The sequence below is a fragment of the Heloderma suspectum genome, chromosome 3, assembly GCF_057233095.1.
Source record: "Heloderma suspectum isolate Gila_16-S chromosome 3, 16-S_ref, whole genome shotgun sequence".
In the NCBI taxonomy this organism is placed as follows: Eukaryota; Metazoa; Chordata; class Lepidosauria; order Squamata; family Helodermatidae; genus Heloderma; species Heloderma suspectum.
Window position 1 is genome coordinate 286,012,369 of NC_139460.1, and position 12,508 is coordinate 286,024,876.

At 38.1% G+C, this 12,508-nt stretch overlaps 1 protein-coding gene across 1 annotated transcript in view; it reads left to right on the plus strand.

Annotated features, from left to right (window-relative positions):
- Positions 1-12,229, plus strand: part of ATP1B3 (ATPase Na+/K+ transporting subunit beta 3) — a 55,203-nt gene extending 42,974 nt beyond the window's left edge. The window contains exons 6-7 of the mRNA XM_084847179.1: positions 7,133-7,219; positions 11,137-12,229. Of these exons, the coding sequence (XP_084703305.1) occupies positions 7,133-7,219; positions 11,137-11,307 (258 nt within the window). The 3' untranslated portion in view covers positions 11,308-12,229. The remainder of the gene's footprint in view (positions 1-7,132; positions 7,220-11,136) is intronic.
- The last annotated feature ends 279 nt before the right edge of the window (positions 12,230-12,508 follow it).

A 12,508-nucleotide genomic window follows, 5' to 3' on the forward strand; every position in this document is an offset into this window, starting at 1 on the left:
ATGGTTTCTTTATGTTTACTTTTTTTCTTTTGTTCCATTTCATAACCAACATTTTATTTTTCTCTCCATGCTGCAAATGTGTGTTACACAATATATTTTTGATGGGTAAGAAAATGGGCACTGAAATAGAGTGTAAAATCTTAGTGTTTGCACCGTGAAATTGTTCAGTTGTAAGCACATTCCAGTATCTTCAAACATCTGTCTGTTCATTATATGTGTCATATATTGTTAAAATGCTTCCCTTCATGCACATCATCTTAACTTGTATATGTGCAAATTTAAGCAGAAAATAAAGGCAAGTGTACCAGTTTACCTGACTTGAAAGAACTTGGGTTTCAAGAGCATGTGCTTCCCTCCCATCCCTCAGTAACACATTCCCTATCCAGCCACACCTGGTTTCACCACTGAGCGAGTATTGCCAACCCGACTTAAAATAAAACCAGGTACATTCATTTTGAGAACCACATTAAAGCTGGGTTCTCAGAGTGAGTTTAGGTGTGAACCCACTTTCATTTTTATCTGTGTTATGAGAGTCACACAGTGCCAAAACTAGATAGAGGGAAGTGAGAGGAGGGTACATGTGATGTCATTATCTCATTCGAAAACCAGGGTTCAGCCAAGTCTGAACCAGGCTTTAGGGTTGTTTGTTATATGTTATACATATTTTTAAAATATGCAAAAAAGAGAGCATATATAAATATTGCTACAGATACATATGGCATTTTCCAAATGAAAATGTAATATATTTCTTGCTTGAATATTATATGTACAAATGTACATGCCCCTACATACACACTTTTTTCTTTCAGCATTGACAGTGACCTTGTTCGCACATAACGCTAACCCATGTTTTATTTAACTCATGGGTTGTTGAATTTTGAGTTGTTGTGATGTGCGAACCCAGACACACTAACAAACCATGGTTTGTTAACCATGAACAACCCAGGAACAGAAGCCAAGGTTTGTTGTTGGGTTGTGAACTCTGGGTTGTTTAAAACATGGGTTGTCATTACATGTGAATCCAGAACAAAGGGTTGTTTCACTGGGCTATAGAGGTAGCGGACAATAGTAGTAAAAAAAACAACCGGCTCTGTGTGCCAGTACTGTAGCACCACAAAGGTATTTAGGATACAGGGAGAAAGTGAGTGGAAGAGGAGGGAAACAAACAACATAGGGGATTTAGAAAACAAACGACGGTTTGTTCAGTCATCTGCCAGACAAGCTCTGGGTAGGGCATCAACCCATGGGTTAAATAAACCCATGGGTTAAATAAACCATGGGTTAGCATTTTGTGCGAACCAGGTCAGAATCTCCATAGCACTCCATCCTTTGAACCTTTCCTGTTCCACAGTTGCATTTTCCCCATATGTCAGAATAGCTTTCCTCTTTCCAAATGCCTATGTGTAATTGCTGTCATCTTGCACTTTTATATGATGCACCAGACTTTCTGAAGTTGCTTTTCTGAGGTTTGTTTGCTATTTTTCCAGTTCTTTGCTGTAAGCATATTGCTTGCAGTTAACAGATTTCTCACTAATTTTCTGTTTTTCTTTTGTACATACCTTCTTGTATCTCTTAGGAAAACTATCTGTGGCATAAACAGCTTAACTCAAGTTATTTCCTGAATAAGCTTCATCACATCCTTCTAGTAACTTTTTACTTTCTTGCAATATGTGTAGAAAGTTGGATATTTACATCTGACATCTCTAATGTGTGCTGTTAACAGTTTTGTACATCTTAATTCTCAAGGGTTTTAAATGATCTTTTGAAAGTTTCCTACATTGCATTTAGAATTTCCACTCGGTCTTGTTCTGCAAACTGCTGTCAGAATGTTGCTTGATAGTATTTTGTAATATTTGGAAATGCTGGACCATGCTTTAATGCTGTTGCAACATTCTCATGTGGATTCTTGTAGTTTCCTTACTCCATATAAAGTTACTGGATTAGACTGAGTTTTTGCTTTACATGTCGCAGCCACTAGAGAAAAAAACCAGAAATGTTAGCAGTACACCAATCTTAATAATCAGTGTTTATAGTATTATTTTTTTAATCATTCGTGTATATACCAAAGTTATCTAAAACTTTTTCTTTTCATTTAGCTCTCGCTACACTTGTAGATCTTCCAGACCCTATTTGATTTCCTAATGGTTCAGACTTATTAATTGAAACAGTACCCAACTATAACTCTGCCAGTGTTTTCACCAAAAGTTTTAATATGTTTTTTTAAAAAATACATAATCAGCACAGTGCTAGTTATACACTTAAAAAATACTTTAATCCCATGTATGTCCTTTCCCATTCTTATCACTGTTGCTGGGATTTTATACACAAATGCTCAAGGTGAAAGTGGGAAACTTTGTTGTAGCTCTGCAGTATGAAGGCTCTAGATAGGTGGCCATTAACTATTAGCTTAGCCAAGGCTGACCACTACATTAGATTTATTGAGGTTGACAACTGGGGCCCAAATCCAAATGTTTTATAGCTTCCTAGAAGAACAGGCATTGTATCCTGTCATATGCCTTTTTGGTTTTGAGAAAAAAGTATGGTAAGTTATCTTAGTATTTTTAGATGTGTTGGTGTGTTTGATTATTTTCCTTATGTTGTTGTCTGATCTTCAAAACTCCCAGTTGGCCCCCGTTTGTGTAATTTAACTAGTTTATTATTTAATTTTTCCAGCCTTAAGGGAATGGAGCCTTTGCTACACAAATCATGTTCCTTTTATTACTTAGTTTACTCAGTTTGACCTCTCAGTGTTCATGATCATGCAGGGCCCTACCTTTAGGGAAAAACCTTATTAATGTATTTACAGTTTGGGTAGTTGTCAGATGGTAAATTGTTCATAATTACTTCTAGTATGTAGTGTCTTGGGATTCAGGTGTAAATGTGAGAAGGGAGGGAAGCACTGTTCTAATGATGGTCCTTAGAAAAAGCCATGTATAGTTGCTAAGTACCCAAGGTACTGCTTCTACATTATCATCAGTCCTTAAAATAATCCTCTGTAGACAGGTCAGTATTATCCCCCATAGTACAGGGTGAAGCTAAGAATGCCTAGACTTTGACACCTAAAAGCAGAGTCTTCTTAGCTCATGCTCTTAATCACTACACTAGCAATAAACGCTAGATCTATGAAACCTTTGTACACTGTCAATCCAGTCCAGCAATCTGTTGTAGGTGTGCAAGATCACTGATGCCTGAAGACATGTTTGTTTCAGTCTGCCTTTGGTTTGGGTTGGGTTTAGTTATTGCTCTTGGTTATAATTTGATATATTCTGTGACTGGCTTAGGCTGACATGTTGTATTATACTCCTACTAATTACATTATATGGGTTTTTAATGTGGTTTATGGCACTCATATTTTTAATTTGTGGTTTGTAAGCTGCTTTCGGAGAACTTTTTAGTTCTGAAATGTGGCATAGAAATCCTTTAAAAAAAAATATGTTACACTTGCATAAATGAAAAGAGAACATTAACGAATCTTTTACTAAGAAAAATTATTTTACAAAATCTCAATTTTACTGGTTTTGATACTTGCAATTCTCATTAGTTGAATGTTGGTCCAGACAATACTTTGGGCCATTTGGGTTCATTTTATAGGAGGATTCTGTTTTGCTTGAGTTGAGAGCTAGCGGTTCTCTTCGGTATCAGATGGTGGAAGTTACTGTGGCTGAAGTCGGTGATCTCTTCGTATAAATTTTATGCCATAAAACCTGACACTGAATACTTTTCCGAGTGTGAAAAACCATCAAGAGCCATGCCATTGCTGGTCCTTAGTTATAGTATTGTAAGTTATGTTTAATATCCAAATACCCACTTCATTTGAAGTGCAACTTGCTTGCGCTGATGATAGTTCATTTTACCTGTAACCCAGTCCTCATTTTTCCCCTAATATCTCCTGTGAAAAATTATGGCCTGTCTTATAATTGATACTAACAACCCATGAATTCTTGTACAGGCATTACATGTTAAGTACCTTGTTAAACAGGCAGATGAGCGATGATAAAAGGAGAAATTCACTGACCTTGTGTTTTCTTATTATAGAATGAATATGTATTAAGGATTCAGTTGGGTGCCTAATTTATGCTAGGAAAGCCATTCAGTTATCATTCATCATACCTAACAGATAGAACTGCATGGATCAATTTCACCCACTTTGTGAATTCACCAGGAAAGGATCAGAGTGGCTGGGTGACCGGCCAGATGGGCGATTAAGAAATTTAATAAAATAAATAAATTGCTAGTTTGTTCTAAGAATAAATTCCTTTTATTTAAGAGAACAGCGCTCTTAAAAATCTGTTCATTGGCACACACATACATGCACATATGCACACACACAAACATGAGAATTCTTAGTGGGACTTGCAACAAAATGTTGCAATGTGGAGTGTTCCTATTGAGTGTTTCAGGCAGTCAACCAGGCCCTTTCCCATGATTTTCCATTCCCTCTCCCACCCAATTTTCCGTTATTTTCCTTAAAAGTGGGTCAACATACTGTGCCCACTGAGTTGCTCAGTCCTCATTGGGCCGTTTTGGAAAAAGCTTTTAAGATGTTTTTGTACTTCTGCTAACCTTGAGATTCCCCCAAGCCAGTTGATATCTCCGTCTTGAGTGTGGTTGGTGCCATTTTGGCTAAGGATTTACACTCTCCTCTGAACTTTTAAGAGAGAATGATGGTGCTTGCTTTAACTTCTGCACTGTGTAAGCAGTGGACGTATTCCATACAGTTTTGCATATTCTGCTTCCTTGCTTACGTAGTTCACATGCACCAACACTTCCCCCTGATATTTTCAGCCCCAGTCTTCTGCCATTGCAGAACTTATATGTATTTTTTAAAGAAAATTCACTGAATTACATAAGCTGTGTGTGTTTGTTTAACTTTGTTGAGGCTCTCTTAAAGTTATCATTTCAACACCTTAAGGGGTTGAAAGCACTTGATGTAAAGATTACCAAGATCATATATATGTCTGTAAGGTAGGGCATTTGTAGTCTTCCCATACTATCGCAGCTTTATTATTATCTTCATAGTTTGTCCAGTGGCCCAAGAATGCTAAGCACACACTGTGGCCCATTATTATCTCCATATTATCCCAAAGGCACAAGGCCTAAATCTGACACAGAGTGGATTACAACAACTCTGAATTGTAGTCCAGTATTGATATTACAGGCTGGGAAGCAGGCAGAAATGTAGAAGTCACTCAGGGAAGTGAACCGAGTCACAGATAGCTGAAGGAACAAAATAGATTATATAGCCAGAGAATCAAACTTCCCGACAATTTATTTTTACAGAGGGAATAGAGAAACGAGACGCATACACCTCTTTCTTTCGCACATGCAGCAGCACCCTTGTCATATGCACACAATGCAAGCAGCAGCAGCACCTCTTTCACATATAAATGCAATGCTTCCCTCCAGCTTCTGCTGTTGCAGCCTGGATTCAATTTGGCTACTGCTTGTCTTAGGAAACACCAGGACTTTATTCTGCCAAACAGAGGTGCCAAATCACTTATCTTTTCACTGCCCATTGATTAAAATGGAAATTCTGAAACCTCATAACTAAAGAAATACCCAAGTTTTTCACTGAGTGAAAGGGAAGCCTCTGCAACTTTCTTGGATTTTGTCCTCATCTAAAGTGCCAAAAGGAAAAAGTGAAGGTATGTTTTGGGTGGTCAAAAACAAGGCATCCCTGTACCTCATAGCAAAGCTTTTAAAGTTGATATAAGTCAGCCATTCTTTGCTGTATTTCTCTGAGACTCAGCCAGATTATATCCTTCACTAAGTAGATACATCCTGTGAGATTCCAAAATGTATGGACAATTTGTTTTAATTTTATAAACAGAATTTTCAGGCTTTATCCTTTAACTATGGAGCCATTACTGTGGTTCCATATAAAGATGCTGTAATTTAGAATTACACTTGAACATAGATTAATGGGTGATAGCTGGAGAAATGTAGTTCCTGCAAATTGACTGGTGTTTATTGCTCTTGGAAATTTGTAACTAAAGACATTATTTTAACTAATACTAATTTACAAAGTTAATGTTGAAAGTCATGTTGCCACAATACATTATTCACACGTACAGTTATTTGCATGTTATGGAAAAGTGGGTTTGGATGAATATATGCAATTGAAATATATCTAACAATGGGTGTTTTAAGTAAAGGACTAAAAGTTGCATCTGATCTCTTTTCTAACCTTGTTTTCAGCTGGGTAAATGACCTTAGGTTATTGTGGAGAGGTCTTTCACCCATGCATTGAAAAATATGGAATATCTACACTAATGGGCTTGAAGCTACTATGGGGTATGATTTAGGGCCATCAATATGGGTTTTAGAGAAATGCCCATGTTGATCTTTGGGTGAGTGTACTGGTTTAAGACCCTCCTCTTCTACTGCAGCTATCAGTTATGGATTGGGCTGCCTTTTTGTTAAGTTACATGTTTCTAGTTCCCTAAACAGGAGGTTGTGCACATGAAGATGTCTTCTCTCCCTTTCCCCATTGAACATACATCACAGTTATAATGGACAAGATGATGAACTATATACTTGGATTTCAGCCCACCCCCACCCCCCGGGCAGGCAGTCATAAGTGGCATGTGTGGGATGCAAGAGCATCTTGTTCGGATTTCCAGTTGGAAGAAGTGACTTTTCTTCCACAGCAAGCTCTTATGCAAGTGTGACTCAGTCCTGACAATTGTCCTGCAAATGAAAGCCTATTTTCCTCTCATGAATCTCCCTTATAGGATTGGTGGTTGCTGTTTTAAGCATGCCTAAAATGGGAAGTCAATAGAGGTAGGGATGTAGAACTTGAGACAGGATTAATATTAAAGGTTACTAGAGAATACTCCAGAAATTGGTATTACAAAATGCTATTACATTTTCTAAAATAATTGTATTTTCTAATTCATTTTGTATTATCTATCTTTCTTAAAGTTTAGTATTATCAAATTAAAGTGTGTCTTTTTATATAACCATGAATGACAGAACATGACATTTTTATATGATAAGCATAAGTCTTTACCACATACCAGTAAGTATTTTGGAAGGAATAATTGTTCTCCATTCTTGGGCCCCTATGCTAAATGCCTGTCTTTGCACTGTTTTGAAAATAAGCTGAAGTTTTACATATATCCCAATATAGGAAGAGGGCAAGGCTGCGATAAAGTATTTTCCTGATGGAGGAAAAATTGATTTGATGTATTTCCCATACTATGGAAAACGCTTACATGTGAGTATATCTTACTTGTATATGTGGTAAATTGCTGTTTTTACCTAATTTCAGGAAATAAAATAGGTTCACTAACTACTGAAATTCAGCTGGACTGCCCCTCAACTGCATATTGCTATGTTTTTGTTCACCAGTCACTTCAACTACGTTAAAAATCTGTTACTGACAGAATTTCTCTATACTTCTTTAAGGGAGCAATCCTATGGCTGCTAGACAGTGGCTAGATGGTCATAGGATATGCTGTTTTCCCGGAACCGACCTTGGACCCCACACTCCAAGGACAGTTCCTGGAAAACCGACCTCCCCCCACTTCTGCACTGCCTTGGAGGCATTGAGGAACAGCCCCATCCTTGGCGCTTGCCAGAGGAATGCGGAGGGGCCAGAAAGGGGCGTGTCTGGAGGCATTCCAGGGTGGGGAGAGCATAGCTGCTTGTACGACACATCCAGTGTGTCATACAGCAGCCTCCTTCCCCACTCCGTGCTGCTTTGGCTAGACAGCTGCAATTGGCTGTCTAGCAGGAAAAGCAGGGCAGGAGAAGCGCAGAGGGAACGATCCTCTCTGTGCATCTCCTGCCCTGCTTTGGATAGGCGGTCGCCTCCGAGTTCAGAGGCGGCCACCTATCTAGAAAGGATTGTGCCCTAAATGTGTTAAAGTCAGTAGTAGATGGCAGCTATCATTCAGTCATGATGGTTGCTAGCCAAGGAGTCACTGTTGACTTCACAAGAGGACTCTGATCCATCTCCTGTTAGGCCTCAGCATTTTGTGTTCAGATGTTAACATCAGGCATACCTGATGAGCTTGTAACAACCTAGTGTTCTGCGGCACAGTGGGATTATAAATGGGGTTTAGATCTTTGCATTCATGGAGTATGTGATTCAAAACAAATGAATTATCTTACCAAATTAAGCCTTCTAAATCAGTGGGGTTGCTGTGGACCCAGGCAGCTGTTTGATATGTATGTAAAGGTTTTTAGCAAACCTGAAACATTTCATCCCCTTCAACAATTACGGGGTAAGTTGTCCTGTGGTGTTGCATTTCTCCCCCTTTAATTTTTTGTAAAGTTAAATTTAACTTACTAAGTTATCAGGGGTCCGATACACCCCTACTAAACTGAATGGGAAAGTGAAAATAACAAACACATAATTGGGGTCCATTCTATCCCTAGCAACTTCTCAAAACAGGGTAGAGAAAATAAAATTGTCCTGCCTCATTCACAGAATTTTAGTGGGGGTCCAGATGTCATCTTCAACTTATAACCCTTATGTGTTTTCCCTAGAGATGTAAAATTTCAGAAAATCTTGAGGCCATGGAAAATGGTTTCTTTCCTCCCCCCCCCCCCAAGAAAACAACTGAAGTTTGGGGGGAAATTGAAAAAAAATCCCTATTTTTAAGCACTCTTTACAGATCTAAAGTCACTTTGTTGCCTTAGGACAGTCTTCCTCAACTTGGTACCCTCCAGATATTTTGGACTTCAGCTCTCATCAGCCTCAGGCAGCATGGCCAATGGTCAGGAATACTGGGCATTGTAGTCTAAAACATCTGGAGGGCACCAGGTTGGGGAAGGCTGCTTTAGGAACATAAAGCAGCCTTTCTGTTCCTAAAGTTATTTTATGTATAACTTGGTTTGCTCATAAAATTATCATTATATTAAAAAAACTTTAAAAAGTAAAGTCATTTAGTAAATTTGTAATTATTGTCTGAATAAACTATACTTTTAATGTACCAAATATGATAATTTTATGAGCAAACCAAGATATACATAATATATTTTAGGTTCCTATTTAATTTCGGACCAGAGGGAACATCAGCAAGTAATCCCTGAAACATCTGAATCATCCTACAAGCAGGAAGAACTGGAGGCAGAGGAAGACTATGGGGTGGAGCGTAGGGAAATCTGAACTGAAGGAAAAGCTATCGAGATTTTATTTAGCCAGGAGCTTAGGAATGGTAAGCAATCATATTTCATTAAAGAACCTTTAAGCAATTTCAGCTCTTATTTGAAGAGTAACATCTTATTCACTTTTGTAAATAATTTCCATTAATGAACATCTTATTTTCTGTTCATTTTGAAAAGTTGTCTGTAGTGGTGGTGTCAATCCCATGCCTGTGCCATAGGAACCTGGCCACTGAATTTCTTTTAAGTAGAGAGGGTTTGTTCTAGTGGCAGCAGTTAAAAAGTTTTATAGCTGAGGCAGCATTACCTAGTGGTGAGGTCTAATTGAGAAGTTTATTAAAACTGTAGCAGTGAGTTCTATAGACCCAAGCCTCAAAGTTAATTTTTTAAAAAGAAACAAAGGTGGGATAACCCACATGCTGTTCTGTTGCATCTGGTGACAGTAGCTGGATAACCTACAGTGTTTTTTTTTTCACGTGGGTTTTAGATTACAACTACATCAGTTGACCACAAACGCATCTAACCAGAACAAGCCCAGAAACACAGGACTGTATAGAACAAAACCCAAACTGTCAAGAATTGGACATTTACTTCCATTATTATGATATGGTGACTCTACTCAAGTTTCCAGTTTTTCAGAAAAAAACAAAAATGGTCCTCCGGGAAAAAATGGGGAAAACCATTTTTTTCCTGAATTTTTCCATTTTTTTTCCTAGGCCTTCAAATCTCTAGTTTTCCCACAGCTTCTTCTGTCATTTTTCTTTCTGAAAAAAAACACACCACCTGTCAAGGAAGAAAAGATGGACACAATGTCTTTTTCTTGGTAGTGCTAGAAGCCCACCAGGTGGAAGCACTGTAGTTTTTTTCTGTCAGTATTATTTTCTGTCCATTTCTGTGTACAGAAAACCCCTGTTATGAAACACTGCAGGGGTTCATTGGACCCCAGGAGAAAATTTTACCCTAAGGAGTTAATTCTGTTCTAGGTTTGCTTTGTCTTGACACAGGAGTTAGCACTCATAGTGCAAACTTGCCACACTGATTTCTTATTTGTAATGAGTTGAATTCAGACTTAGTCATCACGAACAAGTCCCATTGATTTCAATGGGTCTTCTCAAAGTATGACTAAATCTGGATGCAACCCAATTTTTTTTTTAATTTCAAAAGAGCCCTAATAGGTTATTGGGGTACATTAGACATCTTCCATTATTTACTATGAGCTGGTATTTCACCCAGGCATTTTGGGTTTGCTTTGCCTTTTCTTCTGACTTTCTCTCCAGGGCTTCCTGATAGCCCAGTGAGGATTGCTTAAACAGTGGGTTGGTAGGTTCTGTTTTTTCCCCAGTCACATGTCACAGGTTTGCTTGTTCTTTGTACATGCATTTTTATTTTTAAAAATTAACATTGGGGGTCCAGTGTGCCCCAGCGATTTTCATGTTAGATTACATTTTGGAATGTGGTACCAATAAAATCTATTTTTAAACATTAAACTGGAGTCATTTTGGAATAGAATCATACCTTTATTTCCTACTATGACTTTAAAAGGGCCTGTTGGACTGCAATAGCAGCCGTCAAAAATAAATGGTGAAGGGTTAAACCAGCTGAAATGGCATACCTTATATCACTTGGGCTGCAGTCCTATACACACGTACCTGGGAGTAAGCCCCATTAAACTCAATGGGGCTTCAGAGTAGACTTGCCTAGAATTGCAGTGTTAAATCATTTTTTTGTCAGCCACAGTTAATGGCTGTAATTTTATATGCACTTACTTGGGAGTAGGTCCGACTTAGTACAGTAGGTCTGAGTTCTGAATAAAAAAGCATAGATTGGGCTGGAGGTCCCACCAGTCCATTACCAGTGCTGCCTTGTCCTGGCACTTTCTAGTTCAAACAAGTATTAGGCATAATTAAGACATATTTGAGATGTTGTTCAAGTATCCTTAACTGAGCTTGGGCATGTTTTCAGTAGTGTTACTAAACCTGCCTTTGTGTTTTAAGTTGCTTCTCTCTGTTTCTCTTTAACCAGCCTGACTACTTACAGCCACTTGTGGCTGTTCAGCTAACATTTAACACGACTAGTACCAAAGAAGATGTAACAGTTGAATGCAAGATCATGGGATCAGACAATTTAAAAAATGAAGATGATCGCGACAAGTTTCTGGGACGTGTTTCCTTCAAATTTCAGATATTGGAATAGAAGTCATCAGTATCTTCACAAAGTAAACCTTGTGGTCTTTTTTGTATCAGCGGGACCTGCCATTCTGGGAGATGAGACCACCTTTGAGAAGCTTGGGGTGGAACATGGCATTCAGGGTAGCATAATAACGTGCTTCCAAATCATGTTTTAAATCCCTCACAAAGTTAATTGCCCGTCATGCTTTTGCCTGCCTTGTTGGACCAGTGTACAGACGTAGTCATTTTAGGGACCTGTAAATAGCTTCCAAACATGTAATCATGGTGGTCTTTGTCCTGTTCCAAAATGTGGGCTTTTCCCCCGAGTGAGCGTCTCAAATGTGTTGTGCTATGCTATGTAAATATTGTATTGGTTTAACACTGGTTTAACTATCATATCAATACCAACACAGAGAAGTAAGAGAATTTCAAACTACCCAACCCAACATAGTGACTTGTGTTTGTGCAGAGATGCCTTAAGCCCTGTACTGAGTGGGAGGTAGTGGGGGAGATTTAAGTGGATTTTAAGTGTTAGTATTGATTTTTGACATTATTTAAGTACTGAACTAGTCTGTTGTGCTTGTCATTGTGCAGGTATTGTGTATGTGTAATATTTGGTCTAGATTTGATATTTTCGTTGAGAAATTGACTGTTGTCGTATTGTTAATTGCTTGCTGTTATGTGGAGCACAGATAAAACCAATACAATGTCACTTTTAAAACTTTTTAGTTGAGAACTGTAAGTATGAAACAATTTCTTTACAATGTCTATGGTTTAGAAACCTGGTAACAACTGTACTACAAAGCTGCTTGAAAGACCAGACCTCACTATGTGGGAGTAGACTTACACTTTCCAATAATAAAAAAATCCCTGAATGGAGAAACTTCTATTAAAAATTTAAAGCTCAGTAAAGACTGTCTTGATTAAACATTCCTTTATTTAATTTATATAGTTCTCAGAGGAGTTTTGTTCTATGGAACTAGCATATGAAATTGTGTTTTACTGCCCATTAGGCACATGCATCCGCTTAACACACTTTGCATATCAAGGTATGGTTCAAAAATCTCTTCTCACTCTCAGCTACATTATTGATTTATTGCTTTTCTTCTTCCACACTTTTAACAACAACAAACAAGGCAGTTCACAATGCGTATTAATACATACTGCTAAACTTCATTGCATTCCAAGTTAACAACAACAACCCCATAACCAATTAAATGACCGCA